At 38.8% G+C, this 16,883-nt stretch overlaps 1 protein-coding gene across 4 annotated transcripts in view; it reads left to right on the forward strand.

Annotated features, from left to right (window-relative positions):
- EML6 (EMAP like 6) overlaps positions 1 to 16,883 on the forward strand; it is a 287,129-nt gene that overhangs the window by 169,913 nt on the left and 100,333 nt on the right. For all 4 annotated transcript variants that reach the window (XR_009739371.1, XM_061432385.1, XM_061432384.1 and 1 more), the window contains exons 12-14: positions 7,764 to 7,931; positions 8,894 to 9,000; positions 15,354 to 15,472. Coding sequence is in view for 3 of the 4 variants with exons in the window: in XM_061432385.1 (XP_061288369.1) it covers positions 7,764 to 7,931; positions 8,894 to 9,000; positions 15,354 to 15,472 (394 nt within the window). In the remaining variant the exon portion in view is untranslated. The remainder of the gene's footprint in view (positions 1 to 7,763; positions 7,932 to 8,893; positions 9,001 to 15,353; positions 15,473 to 16,883) is intronic.

The raw sequence follows: 16,883 nt of genomic DNA on the forward strand, positions 1-16,883 counted from the left end.
AATAGCCAAAGCAGTCTTGAGAAGGAAGAATGAATGGAGCTGGAGGAATCAACCTTCCTGACTTCAGATTATACTATAAAACTACAGTCATCAAGACAGTATGGTACTGGCACAAAAACAGAAGTACAGACCAATGGAACAAGATAGAAAGCCCAGAAATAAACCCATGCACCTATGGGTACCTTAATTTTGACAAAGGAGGCAGGAATATACAGTGGGGCAAAGACAGCCTCTTGAGTGAATGGTGCTGGGAAAACTGGACAGCTGCATGTAAAAGAATGAAATTAGAACACTTCCTAACACCATACACAAAGATAAAATGGATTAAAGACCTAAATATAAGACCAGAAACTATAAAACTCTTAGAGGAAAACATAGGCAGAACACTCGATGACATAAATCAAAGCAAGATCCTCTATGACCCATCTCCTAGAGTAATGAAAATAAAAACAAAAGTAAACAAGTGGGCCCTGATTAAACTTAAAAGCTTTTGCACAGCAAATGAAACTATAAGCAAGGTGAAAAGACAACCCTTGGAATGGGAGAAAATAATAGGAAATGAAACAACTGACAAAGGATTAATTTTCAAAATATATAAGCAGCTTATACAACTCAATACCAGAAAAACAAACAACCCAATCAAAAAGTGGAAAAAGACCTAAACAGACAGTTCTCCAAAGAAGGCATAAAGATGGCTAACAAACACATGAAAAGATGCTCAATATCACTCATTATTAGAGAAATGCAAATCAAAACCACAATGAGATATCACCTCACACCAGTCAGAATGTCCATCATCAAAAAGTCTATAAACTAAATGCTAGAGAGGGTTTGGATAAAAGGGAATGCTCTTGCACTGTTGGTGGGAATGTAAATTGATACAGCCACTATGGAAGACAGTATGGAGATTCCTTAAAAAACTAGGAATAAAACTACCATATGACCCAGCAATCCCACTCCTAGGCATATACCCTGAGAAAACCAGGGTTGAAAAAGACACATGTATCCCATTGTTCATTGCAGCACTATTTACAATAGCTAGAACATGAAAGCAACCTAGATGTCCATCGACAGATGAATGGATAAAGAAGTTCTGGTACATATGCACAATGGAATATTACTCAGCCATAAAAGGACACATTCGAGTCAGTTCTGATGAGGTGGGTGAACCTAGAACCTATTACACAGAGTGAAGTGAGTCAGAAAGAAAGGTAAATATCGTATTCTAACGCACATACATGGAATCTAGAAAAATGGTTCTGAAGAATTCATTCACAGGGCAGCAATGGAGAAACAGATATGGAGAATAGACTTATGGACATGGGGAAAGGGGAAGAGAGGGTGAAATGTATGGAAAGAGTAACATGGAAACTCACATTACCATATGTAAAATAGATAGCCAACGGGAATGTGCTGAATGGCTCAGGAAACTCAAACAGGGGCTCTGTATCAACCTAGATGGGTGGTAGTGGAGAGGGGATGGGAGGGAGGTTCAAAAGTGAGGGGCTATATGTATACCTATGGCAGAAAGTGAAGAGGAACTCAAAAGCCTTTTGATGAAAGTGAAAGTGGAGAGTGAAAAAGTTGGCTTAAAGCTCAACATTCAGAAAACGAAGATCATGGCATCCGGTCCCATCACTTCATGGGAAATAGATGGAGAAACAGTGGAAACAGTGTCAGACTTTATTTTTGGGGGCTCCAAAATCACTACAGATGGTGACTGCAGCCATGAAATTAAAAGACGCTTACTCCTTGGAAGGAAAGTTATGACCAACCTAGATAGCATATTCAAAAGCAGAGACATTACTTTGCCAACAAAGGTCTGTCTAGTCAAGGCTATGGTTTTTCCAGTGGTCATGTATGGATGTGAGAGTTGATCTGTGAAGAAGGCTGAGCGCCAAAGAATTGATGCTTTTGAACTGTGGTGTTGGAGAAGACTCTTGAGAGTCCCTTGGACTGCAAGGAGATCCAACCAGTCCATTCTGAAGGAGATCAGCCCTGGGATTTCTTTGGAGGGAATGATGCTGAAGCTGAAACTCCAGTACTTTGGCCACCTCATGTGAAGAGTTGACTCTTTGGAAAAGACTCTGTTGCTGGGAGGGATTGGGGGCAGGAGGAGAAGGGGACGACAGAGGATGAGATGGCTGGGTGGCATCACTGACTCAATGGACGTGAGTCTGAGTAAACTCCAGGAGTTGGTGATGGACAGGGAGGCCTGGCGTGCTACAATTCATGGGGTTGCAAAGAGTCAGACACGACTGAGCGACTGAACTGAACTGAACTGAACTGATGGCCGATTCATGTTGAGGTTTGATAGAAAACAACAAAATTCTGTAAATCAATTATCCTTCAATTAAAAACAAATTTTTTTAAAGAAATGAAGAAAGTAGAATTTAGGTCTGTTTGATACAAAAAAAATTTTTTAATTAAATGCTCAAGGCACAGCATTACCTCAACATGCCTAATTCAAACTGTTCTCTCTCACCCTAATGGGTCTTTTGAGTAATAGGGCATGTCTTGTTAGATTGAGTAATGTACTTGCAGAAGTTAACTAACCAGAAGGTATCTGGAAAATCAGCATTCAGAAGAAACATCTTGAGGGTCAGAAACAATACTGTTGGCCTCAAGTATCAGGACTTGACAATCCAGTGAGAGTTGATATTTTTTATGTATCACTGAGCCTTGTAGGGTGGATTGGGTTTAGCAAATAGCAATGGAAATGTAGACTTTGGGTTTGCTTATTAGGAAGGGGAGGGGTGAGGTGGGAGGTATGGTGAGTACTGCTACTTGTCAAAATGAGATATTCTTATTATAAAACCACCCTGAGGATGAAGGGGGCAAGAAGACATCTGAATGAACAAGGAGAGGTTGACAGCCAGAGTGACAGTAGGTGAGAGTAATAAAACCCACCCACAATCTGCAGAAGTATCCGTGTCCTCATGGCAAATTGACTTGTTCTGCTTTTCCTGATACAGAGTTTATACATCTTGTAATTTTGCCTCAAGTCATTTAGGCCTCTCATGGACTTCTTGTGCCAAAACTTCCAACCGAGTAGTTTATAACAGTGTTTCTGATGAGAATGGTAATAGTTGGTACAACTTGTCTTCCTTTAACCAAGGTACCAGTGACAAGTATTCCCCCAACTTTTGAACCTGTGAACAGGCAAATAAGAGTAGGGTCTGATGACTGAGAGAGAGTATGGAGACTGAGCAAACATTATAATTTTCCATTGTGATTAAATAAAACTCACAATCAAGTTAATTGACATTTACAATTATATGAGCATAGTATTCTCTTGCATAATAATTAGACATAAATGTTCTATGGCTAATGAAAATGATTACAATTTGTATTATTGTTGGCTTTGCTGATAACTTAGTTGGTAAAGAATCCACCTGCAATGCAGGAGACCCCGGTTCGATTCCTGGGTCTCCACTGAAGAAGGGGCAGGCTACCCACTCCAGTATTCTTGGGTTTCCCTGGTGGCTCAGCTGGTAAAGAATCCACTTGCAATGCAGGAGACCTGGGTTGAATCCCTGGGTTGGGAAGATCTGGAGAAGGGAAAGCTACTCACTCCAGTATTCCAGAATTCCATGGACTGTATTGTCCATGGGGTTGTAAAGAGTGGGACACGACTGAGCGACTTTCACTTTCACACTTTCACCGTATTATTGTTATATAGCAGAACCAATTTGTTTTCCTCATTTTGACAGTTATTAAATCTTAATATAATTAGGGTCGTTACTGATAATTTTCCGTGATGTCATTTAGACCAGCAGTCCCCAATGTTTTTGGCACCAGGGACTGGTTTTGTGGAAGACCATTTTTCCAAGGACTGTGGTAGGGGGGAAGTAGTTTCAGTTTTGCCCGCTGCTTACCTCCTGCTATGCAGCCTGGTTCCTAACAGGCCGTGAACTGGTATGAGCCCAGTGGCCTGGGGGTTGGGAACCCCTGATGTAGACAACATCCTGTTTGACCATCAATCCCCAGACACTGACATGAAATAAAATCCAAAGCCTTGATTATTGACATTTGTCATATCGTAACACCCTTGGCATCTACCCCTGCAAGGGCAGGCTCAAGGCTGAGGATCTCCATGTTTCATTTGTGTGCTACCCTTCTGTTAATCCTTCAGACACAAAACACAGATACACACACACCAGAGTCCTGGAACAACCACCTCCTATGCCAGGTCTCCTGGATACTGTGAGACTTGAGTTGCAGAAACAGTAGACCTTGGAAGGAAAAGTGCTGACCTTCAGTAGAGCTTAGATGAGCTTGATGCAAGAAGAGAAAGATCAGCATGACTAGAGCTTGACCAACGATGGGAGAGTTGTGCAGTGCGAGGCTGGAAGGGCAGTGGGGCCAGGCATGAAGGGCCTTAAAGCAACCGTTAGAAATGTGGGTCTTATTCTAGGTGCAATGGAAAACTCTTGAGATTTTAAGTGGAAGAGTGACATGACCAATTTATGTTTTTAAAATACCACTTTGATATTGTGTGGAGTGGAATAGTGAAGAGGAGGCTTCAAGTAGAGATTATCACAAGAGCCTGAGTGATAGAGGATGTAACTTGGACAAAGATGTCAGGAACGGATGTGAAGAGAGGTGGTTGAGCCTAGAAAACAATGTAAAGTTAGACCTGAAGACCACACTCGTGGATTGGGAGTGGGAATAGAAGGAAAGAGAGGGATTGAGGATGACTCCTAAATTTTAGGTTTGATCAATGGGCTGAATGCTAGTGCCATCTACAGAGACGGGAAAATGAGAGTAAAAGTGTGTGTGTGTGTGTGTGTGTGTGTGTGTGTGTGTACGCGTGTTATGGTGGTAACAGAGTAGGAAGGGAAGGGTAAGCTCCTGGTTTGTCCATGATAAGTTTGAAGCAACTATTAGACATCCAAGTGGGCATTGCACGCAAGCCGTCAACACTCTGGAGAGAGTTCAGTCAGGGCTGGAGCTGAATGTTTGGCAGTCAAGGGATTATCAACCATGTTTAAAGCCAAGGAGAAAGAATCAATAGAGAGGAGATGAGAGCTGAGGGATGAGCCTTCCTTAGGGTCCAGGAGGTTTTGTACAGCCACTCAGTGTCTTAAGGAAAACCTTGAAACGGATGGATGTAACCTTCATGTATGCAATAAATATTTAAATGCTATTCTAGAGGCTGGAGATAGGTCCAGCAGAAATCCCTGGAGCTCTTGTCCTACTGAGGAGACATAGTCAATAAACAAAATAATAAAAACACATCTGTTGGTGAGAAGTGCTGTGATGAAAAATAAGGCACACAGTGGGAGTAGTGCTCACGGGGGGCAGTAGGGTATTGCTATTTTAAGCAGGAGTGGCCAAAGCAGGGCTCACTGATGCAGGTTCATATGACTAGAAACCTGAAAGAGGGGAGGGAGCCAGCCATTCAGAGATGCAGGGAAAGAGCATTCCAGACTGAACACAAGCGCAAAAGACAGAAGTAGAAGAGGGCCTGGCATGCAGAGAGGCTAGCAAGACTAGAGCCGAGTAAGCGAGGGAGAAAGAGGACAGGAAGGAAGATCAGAGAAATAAGGCCTGAATATTGATGACACTGGTGCCTTCCCTGGTGGCTCAGTGGTAAAGAACCTGGCTGCCAGTACAGGAGACACGGGTTCGATACTTGGGTCAGGAAGATACCCTGGAGTAAGAAATGGCAAGCCACTGCAGTATTCTTGCCTGGGAAATTCCATGGACAGAGGAGCCCCTCAGGCTACAGTCCATGGGCTCACAAAAGAGTCAGACACTATTTAGCAACTAAACAACAAATTTGATGACACTAATGTTTGAAAGTTCTAGTTCTAGCCTACCAAGGGTGTATGAGCTAGCTATGGCTGTATAACAAATTATCCCCCTCCCAAATTTAGCAGCTTAAATCAATAATCATTTATTATCTCACAGTTTTGGGGAGTCAGGGATTCAGGAGCAGCTTAGCTGGATGATTCTAGTTCCAGGTCTCTCATGAGGCTACAGTCATCTGAAGACTAGACTGAGGCCAAAGATCCTCTTCCAAGATGTTCCCTCATCTGGCTCTTGGCAGAAGGCCTCAGTTCCTTGCCATGTGAGCCTCTCCCTGAGCTGCTTGGCTGTCCTCATCACATGGTATCTAGAGATCCAGGAAAGAGCAAGGATGCATCCGTAGTGTCTTTTATAACCTCCTCTTGGATGTCACACACCTTTACTTTTGACAGTCTATTTGTTTTGATTTGTATCAAATAATTTGTGGACATATTTTTCCAGCTTTATTCAGATAAAACTGACAAATAACATTGTATATGTTTAAAGTGTACAACATGGTGATTTCATGTATGTAAATGTTGTGAAATGATCACTACTTTAAGGTGAGTTAACATATCCATGACCTCAGTCATTTACACACACATGCTGAGAACATTTAAGGTCTGCTCTCTTAGCCACTGTCAAATATATAAGACAGTATTATTAAATACAGTCACCATGCTGTATAATAGCTCCCCAGAAGTTATTCATCTCATACTGAAAGTATATCTTTGGCCAACATCTCACCATCTCCCCAACCCCCTATCTCCTCATAACTACAAATCTACCATGTTTGTCTATGAGTTTGATGTTTTTAGAATTGTGGGCATTTTTAAAACAGCTCCAAAGAGATGGGTTAAATCCTGTCTAAGGAAGATGTAAAGGTCAGGGCCGCAAGGGATAGCCCAGCAAGGTCTACTGAGATGTGGAAAGAAAGTGTTTACTTTATAATTATTGAATTATCATCAACTGGCATCTCCAGATCAGAGTTGGAATCTGTTTGACTTTATTAACAGTCTAATCTCTTTAAACTGATTTAGGAAACTCCTTGTAATGGGCAAGGTTGCTTTTGAGACTCACGTCCTTCCTTTCCCCTTCTGTGGCAGCATCCCCCGCTGTCTTTTAAAACCCCACCTGGTCAGAACATGCTCTCAGGAAAATAACATGTAGCAGCCATTTTTGGCTTCCTATAAATTTAAATCATTATCTCCCCAGTGTGTATTTAAATTTTAAGCACGTGATAGTTAAACAGGTGGCTTTTCCCCCATTAAAGAGATGCCACTTAGAGGGACTGTGATAGCTAGAAGTGTTTCTGAAGAAGGGATGGGGTGCTTGTGGGCCCTGGAAATATCCCACAGTCTTTGGGGTTCTAGGCCCCCACATGATAAGATGGACCTTGCTTATTTCCATGAGTGCCTTTATACTGCTGTGTATGGACCGTACACTGGAGACTTTTCTTCAGTAATTCAGTGCCAAATATAGGTTCACAAAGCTTTTCTATTGCATTTACTACCCAGGGATGGTGTTCACTGAGTAAAAGTAATCAATTTAAGAGAAAAAAGTTTCGTTCTCCCAACTCTACATCATATGACCCCAAACAATAACTTAACATTTCCCCCTTCAGAGTTATTTTCTGTTTCCCAATTGTAAAGGATTGCCTGTTGTATCTCATACTTAAGTAAGAATGTGTAAGATATTTATTCTTTAGCTTTTATTTGCAGAATCAGTGAAGCAGTAGGTGTTATTTGGAACAGGTTCAGATGTGTCTTTAGAAACAGAGCTCAGATTTTAAGACCTAGTTTTAGCTTAATCCATGCTAGAATGATTGACATATCTTTTGAAACATTCACTTATGTATTATATATAAGACTGAAGATTATATTTTCTAGTGTATTTAAATAGGAATGTAATTTTTTAACCAACAAGTTCTTTTTTTCCCCATAACTAATCTTCTCAATAATGTCTTTCAGGAGCCAAATTTAGAAAGTATGTGGGCCATTCTGCACATGTTACAAATGTCCGCTGGTCTCATGACTTTCAGTGGGTATTAAGCACAGGAGGGGCTGACCACTCAGTTTTCCAGTGGAGATTTATTCCAGAAGGTGTCAGCAATGGCCTGCTGGAAACCGCACCCCAGGGTAAAACCAGTAATAATGTTTCAACATCTGTTTTTTTTTTTCAATAAAAATTTCATGTAATGGCCTGACATCTCTTCTGAAGATAAAGAGTTAAACCATTTTGAAAAATTCATTCTTACCATAAATTTAAAAATTAAAAAAAAAAAACACAGAAAAACGTTTTGAGATATGGGTCAATCGAATATGGGTCAATTGGATAATTTCCTTCAAAGAATTTTGCTTATACTAAATGAAAGCTGAAGGTCTAAAGTTTGCATGAAGAATTAACTTTTGAAAATAATACTACACATACATTTCAGTCTCCTTAGGACAATTCTGATGGATGGTGGGGCTGCTGGGTCAGGTGACAAAGTAACATTTGGAATAGGAGTCGCCTTCCTAATAGGGATCAAAGAATGATCCACAGTCAGGATCAGCTGTGTTCCAGGTCAATGGATATGTTGGTCCTTTAATTTATTGTACTTTCAGTAGTAATGACCATGTACTATGTGAGGGAATGGTTTTTATTGGGAGGGATTCTGCAGCAGTTTTGACCATGACACTTACCAGCACCTGGTGGTCATGTTAACAGGCTAAAGAGGATTTTTACTGAATAAGTGGTTGAATTTCCTTCTGACCCAGCTTCCTCTGTGGTAAAACCTTCCCGTCTCCCCTCTCCCCTTTTCTCTCTTTCAAAGCAAGATTTAAAACCCAAAGATCCATTATCTAATACAAGTGTGGAAATGGCGGGGGGAGTTACACTAGTCTGTTAATACTCCTAAAAAGAGGGTGAGAGGTATGCCAAACTTAACCAAAAGATGAAAGAAAAAAGATGTTTTAAGAATCTACAGCAAATGAAAATTATGGTGTATGGTGTATTTTTATTGAACTCAGTAGGATAGAAGAAAGAAAATATTTTTAAACTTTTTAGCCATTAAGAGTCTCAGAATTTCTGCTTGTTTCTTGTGGGGGTATTTCTGCAGACGGTGGTACTGATTCCTACAGTGAAGAATCTGATTCGGATTTATCTGACGTGCCAGAGTTGGACTCTGATATTGAGCAAGAAACTCAAATCAATTATGATCGCCAGGTCAGTAAACAGGAAGCCTTATGACAAATACCTTATAACCCCAAATCTCAATATCATTCAAATCAGACACTGTACTAAGATTGGTTAGTCCTTCGGCAAAAGAAAATAAAAGAATTAGTAAAATTGCCTGCTTCTTATCTTTAAATACAGATTTGAAATAAGGCTTTTACTGATTATGTCAGCAAAAAAATTTTAAGGAGAAGGTAGTAGCAAATTTTAAACCAGAACCATGACAATTTGGGTTTTCTGCTTTCCTAGCAGCTAAAAAATTTTAAATATCTATTACAGAAAAATGTGCAAGTAAGTTACATGATTTTTCATTTTTCTCAGCAGATCATTAAAACATGCATTTTCTTTATAGAACAGGAGACCCTGGAGGCATGGTAGTTTGCAAATGAGTGATGGTGTCTCTCTTAACTTATGGAGACTATTATCCATTTAATTAAAGTAAAAGCCCAAATATGATGTGTATTATCTGTCCAGTCAGAAATCATCTTTGGTAAAAAAGTTGGACAATTACAACTAATTGAGTACTATTTTTTTTTTTAAATAGATATTTAATTTTAGCGCTAAACTGTGTTTTAAAATGCATAATCCTTCACTGGAATCTGGACACGTATCGCCTTCTTAATGGTAATAACTCTAGAGGTTCTATTTTCTTCCTTGTCATTTAACAGAGCTATGTGAAGCAGATTCCATAAATGAACATAGAGTGAATAAGATTTCAAATTTCAGACATAGCAACTGTCAGTGTTGCCCACGGAAACTTACCGTAGGCCTGTGACAGCTGCCATGTATCAAGTATCTCTGTGGGGCCACGTCCTGTGCTTTACGTACACCAAATCCAACCCCACAGTAACCCCTGAAAGGTTAAGTACTTTGCCCGCATCCATATTGCCTGTAGTGTTAGAATAAAAAAGTGGATCTGGTCTTCTCTGTAGATGCACGTTCTATGTGCTACTTAGCTTTGCCTCTACATAAGCTCTGAATGTATGACTTCAGATGATGCCTTTTTTTCCAGCCCGTAATTGTCACTCAATGTTTGAAAAATTAGATTAGCACAAAAGTAGTCCAATCGATGGACATGAGTCTGGGTGAACTCTGGGAGTTGGTGATGGACAGAGAGGCCTGGCATGCTGCAATTCATGGGGTCGCAAAGAATCAGACACGACTGAGCAACTGAACTGAACTGAGTCCAACTGATGTCTTGGGTCAACTTCAAGAATAAATCAGTTTGACTGTGTATTGATGCAATATATTATGCTATAGATAAAGATTTGAAAGGAAATGATTAATATGGAAATATGAAAATATTAAACAATATTATACCCTAATATCAAGGTGAAATGGAATGAACAATGAAAGGGGAAAGCAAAATGAACATACAATTTAAAGAAAAAAGAAAGACAAAAGCAATTTTTTTAGTTGAGATGTTTATATTTAATAAAATGGTACTCATAAAAGAATGAAAAGGAATGACTTGATTGAAATTCATGCCTAAGATTTATATATTCTCCCTGACATCTTACTTTCTAAAGTTTTCACCTGTGTTATTTGATTCATGTTGTCTGAGTTTGATTCCTGAGTTATTCCTGAGCTGGATGTCTGTTCTACAGATGGGACTTTGAGGCCCACAGAAGTTATGAGACTTGTTCAAATAAGCAGTAGCAACGCCGAGACTAGAATTCAGTTCTCTAAAGTAGTTGATAAGCTGATGAAAGCATCTGAATTCAGATGAATAATTATCATTAGACTTTAAAAGCTTTGTTCATTGCATCTGTAATACACAAGGCAGAAGTGAGATATCTCTTGACTTCCTTTTTTTCAGAACAATTTTTGGTCAAACCCTAAATAAGAGCTTTATTATAATATTTTCATGATTTTTTGTACTGTAGTTTGATTGAATTAAATTTCATTTAAATATATTAAATTTTTATCTCTTGATAGTAGGGCATAAGTACATTGTAGACAAAAGATGGATTTTTATCCACATTTAAATTATAGGGAATGTTATCCCAGTCAACAGCATATTTTAGGTCCTAGATTAGGCCAAGAGCTTTACTCTATATCCAAGTCTGATCTGGAAGGTTCATGGGGTCATGAAAGAAGGATAATTCCCAAGAGTGATCACCATGATTTGCAAGGCCACATTTTACATGTCTGAATAATCAAGAGATTTCCTGCCTAGAAGAAAGTATAACAATATATTTAAATTATATTTTATTGATAATTTTATTTAATAATTTCCTTTCCTATTTATCTGAAGTAACTATATTATCTGGATATAAATTAAGAAACATAATAGCAGAATTTTTCAAAAAAATTCTTTTAAATCCCAGTGATTTAAAAGATACTTCAAGTTAGCTTTGTTCATTCAGTTCAGTAGCTCAGTCATGTCCAACTCTTTGCGACCCCATGAACTGCAGCATACCAGGCCTCCCTGTCCATCACCAACTCCCAGAGTTTACCCAAACTCATGTCCATCGAGTCAGTGATGCCATCCAACCATCTCATCCTCTGTCGTCCCCTTCTCCTCCTGCCCTCAATCTTTCCCAGCATCGGGATCTTTTCAACTGAGTCAGCTCTTTGCATCAGGTGGCCAAAGTATTGGAGTTTCAGTTTCAACATCAGTCCTTCCAATGAGCACCCAGGACTGATCTCCTTCAGAATGGACTGATTGGATCTCCTTGTAGTCCAAGGGACTCTCAAGATTCTTCTTCAGCACCACAGTTCAAAAGCATCAATTCTTCTGTGCTCAGTTTTCTTTATAGTCCAACTCTCACATCTATACATGACTACTGGAAAAACCATAGCCTTGACTAGACGGACCTTTGCTGATAAAATAATGTCTCTGCTTTTTAATATGCTGTCTAGGTTGGTCATAACTTTCCTTCCAAGGGGCAAGCAAGTCTTTTAATTTCATGGCTGCAATCACCATCTGCAGTGATTTTGGAGCTCCAAAAAATAAAATCAGCCACTGTTTCCACTGTTTCCCCATCTATTTGCCATCAAGTGGTGGGACCAGATGCCATGATCTTAGTTTTCTGAATGTTGAGCTTTAAGCCAACTTTTTCACTCTCCTCTTTCACTTTCATCAAGAGGCTCTTTAGTTCTTCTTCACTTTCTGCCATAAGGGTGGTGTCATTGGCATATCTGAGGTTATTGATATTTCTCTTAGCAATCTTGATTCCAGCTTGTGCTTCATCCAGCCCAGCATTTCTCATGATGTACTCTGCATAGAAGTTAAATAAGCAGGGTGACAATATACAGCCTTGACGTACTCCTTTTCCTATTTGGAATCATTCTGTTGTTCCATGTCCAGTTCTAACTAGAAGAAGTAAAATTCAGTCTTATGTTCTCAATTTCATTTGTCTTTTCAAAGAACCTACTCTTAGTTTTATTAATCTTTTCTACAGTTTTCCTATTCTCTATTTCATTTATTTCTGTGCTAATCTCTTTTATTTCCTTTCTTCTAACATTGGACTTCGTGTCCAAACTAAGTCCAAACTTTTTTCTAGCTCCTTGATGTATAATACTAAGTTCTTTATCTGAAATGTATCTTTTTTCTTAATGGATATGTTTATTAGCTACAAATGTTCCCCTTAGATATGCTTTTGCTGTATCCTATAAGTTCTGGTATGTTGTGTTTCCATTTTTATTTCTGTCAGATTTTAAAAAATTTCCTTTTTAATTTCTTCTTTGATACATTAGTTGTTCAGAAGTGTGTTAATTCCTACTTATTTGTGACTTTCTCAGCTTTCTTCCTGTTACTTGTTTCTCAGTTCAGTTCAGTAGTTTAGTTGTGCCTGACTCTTTGCGACCCCATGGACTGCAGCACACCAGACTTCCCTGTCCATCACCTACTCCCAGAGCTTATTCAAACTCATGTCCATCAAGTCAGTGATACCATCCAACCATCTCATCCTCTGTCGTCCCCTTCTCCTCCTGCCTTCAATCTTTCCCAGTATCAGGGTCTTTTCCAATAAGTCAGTTCTTCACATCAGGTGGCCAAAGTATTGGAGCTCCAACTTCAGCATAAGTCCTTCCAGTGAATATTCAGGATTGATTTCCTTTAGGATTGACTGGTTTGATTTCCTTGCAACCCCAAGGACTCTCAAGAGTCTTCTCCAACACCACAGTTCAAAAGCATCAATTCTTCTGTGCTCAGCTTTCTTTATGGTTCAACTCTCACGTCCATACATGGACTACTGCAGAAACCATAGCTTTGACTAGATGGACTTCTGTCAACAGAGTAATGTCTCTGCTTGTTTAATATGCTGTCTAGGTTGGCCATAGCTTTTCTTCCAAGGAGCAAGCGTCTTTTAATTTAATGGCTGCAGTCACCATCTACAGTGATTTTGAAGCCCCAAAAATAAAGTCTGTCACTGTTTCCATTGTTTCCCCATCTATTTGCCATGAAGTGATGGGACCGGATGCTGTGATCTTAGTTTTTTGAATGTTGAGTCTTAAGCCAGCTTTTTCAATCTCCTCTTTCACTTTCATCAAGAGGTTCTTTACTTCCTCTTTACTTTCAGCCATAAGGGTGGTGTCATCTGCCTATCTGAGATTATTGATATTTCTCCCAGCAATCTTGATTCCAGCTTGTGCTTCAACCAGCCCAGCATTTCGCATAATGTACTCTGCATATAAGTTAAATAAGCAGGGTGACAATATACAGCCTTCACATACTCCTTTCCCAATTTAGAACCAGTCTGTTGTTCCATGTCCAGTTCTAACTGTTGCTTCTTGACCCGCATACAGATTTCTCAAGAGGCAGGTCAGTGGTCTGGTATTCCCATCTCTTTAAGAATTTTCTACAATTTGTTGTGATCCACACAGTCAAAGGCTTTAGCATAGTCAGTAAAGCAGAAGTATGTGTTTTTCTGGAACTCTCTTGCTTTTTCTATGATCCAACGGATGTTGGCAATTTGATTTCTGGTTCCTCTGCCTTTTCTAAGTCCAACTTGAGCATCTGGAAATTCTCAGTTCATGTACTGTTGAAGCCTAGCTTGGAGAATTTTGAGCATTACTTTGCTAGTGTGTGAGATGAGTGCAATTGTGAAATAGTTTGAACATTCTTTGGCATTGCCTTTCTTTGGGATTGGAATGAAAACGGACCTTATCCAGTTCACTGCTGAGTTTTCCAAATTTGCTGGTATATTGAGTGCGGCACTTTCACAGCATCATCTTTTAGGATTTGATATAGCTCAGCTGGAATGCCATCACCTCCACTAGCTTTGTTTGTAGTGATGCTTCCTAAGGCTCACTTGACTTCACACTCCAGGATGTCTAGCTCTAGGTGAGTGATCACACCATCGTGGTTATCTGGCTTATTAAGATCTTTTTTGTATAGTTCTTCTTTGTATTCTTGCCACCTCTTCTTAATATCTTCTGCTTCTTTTAGGTCCATACTTATTTCTGGTTTCATACAATAGTGGTCAGAAAAAGATCCTTGATATAATTTCAGTCTTTTTAAATTTATTGAGCCTTGTTTTGTGGTCTAACATTATCTGTCCTAGAAAATGTTCCTTGTGCACTTGAGAAGAACGTGTATTTTGCTGCTGATAAGTGAGATGTTTCATATTTGTTAGAATATTTGGTCTGTTGTTGTTTAGTTGCCAAGTCACGTCCGACTCTTTGCAACCCCACAGACTGCAGCGCGCCAGGCCTCCCTGTCCCCCACCATCTCCCAGAGTTTGCCTAAGTTCATGTACATTGCATCAGTGATGCCATTTAACCATCTCATCTTCTGTCATCCTCTTCTCCTTCTGCCTTCAGTCTTTCTCAGCATCAGGGTCTTTTCTAGTGAGTTGGCTCTTCACATCAGGTGGCCAAAGTTTTGATGCTTCAGCTTCAGCATCAGTCCTTCCAATGAATATTCAGGGTTGATTTCCTTTCAGATTGAGTTGTTTGATCTCCTTGCTGTCCAAGGGACTCTCAAGAGTCTTCTCCAGCACCAGAGTTTGAAAGCATCTCTTCTTTTAGCCTGTGGTATTGTTCAAATCTGTTTCATTATTGATTCTCTGGATATTCAATCCGGTTGTTGAGAGTGGGATTTTACGGTTCCCAACTATTATTGTATTGATATTTATTTCTTCTTTTAGTTGTTAATATATGCTTTGCAGAGTTAGATGGTGTCAGTTGCATAAATATTTACCATTGTTAAATCTTCTCAATAAGTTGGCCCCTTTACCATTATATAATGCCCTTCTTTTTCTCTTGTGACCACTTTTAATTTCTAATGTTTTCAAAAACTTGATTTCCTGCAATTAAAGATTTCCTGAGAATGCCAAGATATTTATGTATTTGAAACCTGAAGAGTCTCTCACTAAGTGCTTCTGTTACCCGTGAAGGTTTACAAAGAAGATCTACCTCAGCTAAAGCAACAAAGTAAAGAGAAAAACCACGCAGTGCCCTTCCTCAAACGAGAAAAGGCTCCTGAGGACAGCCTGAAACTGCAGTTCATACACGGGTGGGTCTGTCACCATCCCTATCAGCTTGTCATCCTTCTCAGTGCTGCCCTCTTCAGGCCGGCTCTCCCCTCCACCTTGCGCTTACTTGTGCTTAACATTTTAACCATGACTCCCCGTCCAGTTTTCTCAGTGTTCTGTGTCCATCTCAGTGTGCGTGTCTAGATTTTTCATGCTTCATGTCCTTTCGTGATACATGTGTTACTGTCACTCCTTGTTATTTCATTTCGTTCTCTCCATCTCTGCTTCCTTCATTCCATAACTCCTGCTTCCTTCATTCAGCTTGGCTTTCCCAGGACAACCTTTCTCTGAAACACTTTTGATCCTAAATTAGTTAATAATTTTGAATTTTGAAAATCATGTGCAACTTTCCACACTTTAAGTTGGCATCGAAGATTATTTCAACCTAAGCTTAAATGCTTGTAAAAAGAGTATGATATCTAGTATTTTATAAATACTCACAGTATTTATGGCTCACATTATAAATGGCTCCAATGGAACCTAAATGCCATAGACATTTGATTTCCATCATTATCAGTTTAAAAAATACATGAACCCGTATTTCTGTTCTACTTCTCCCACAGAATTTTACCCTAATGTATTATTTTTATGCTGGTAAGTCTTTTATTGATCACCCTGTCTTAACTTCAACAAGGAAAAAACATACCTATCAGTTCAAATTAAATTTAATTTCCTGTGACCATAACTCTCTAACTCTATGCTCTCTAATACAGTATCTACTTGTAGCCAGTGAACACATGAAATGTGACTGCTCCGAATTAAGACGTGCTGTATATAGAAAATGGACAGCAGATTTTGAAGACTTAATGTAAAAAAAGTATACACATCATTAAAATGTTTTATATTGATTACAGGTGGACATGATAATATTTTAGACACATTGGGTTAAATATTCTTAAGATAAATTTCATTTGTTTCTTTTCATTTTCTAATGTGACAATTATAACATTTTAAATTACCTATGTGATTTACATAATATTTCTATTGGACAGTGCTGCTCTTAGCATTAACACATTTTTTCTGGATTTAATTATCGTTATAACTATTAATATTAATAATAAATAGCTGGCCAAATCAACATAAAGATAGTATAAATTCTGATAAACAGTTATTAAAAATTTTTATTGGAAAGAATATTTATTAAGATAGAATTTTTTCAATGAATTCAGACATATGTGCATATATATTTCTTATTGCTAAATGGTAATACAGTTTAGCATTTTATCTATTCCAATTTTGCACTTTTTAATGTAAGCACTAAGAAAACTTACTCATATCTACTTATTTAAGTATATGAGAATAGAGGCAGTTTTATCACAGCAATGGTAATCAATTCTTTAAATTCCTCTTGAGTTACAGGCCAAAAATATAGATTGTGATTTTGATCTATCA

The sequence above is a fragment of the Bos javanicus genome, chromosome 11, assembly GCF_032452875.1.
Source record: "Bos javanicus breed banteng chromosome 11, ARS-OSU_banteng_1.0, whole genome shotgun sequence".
Lineage (NCBI taxonomy): Eukaryota > Metazoa > Chordata > Mammalia > Artiodactyla > Bovidae > Bos > Bos javanicus.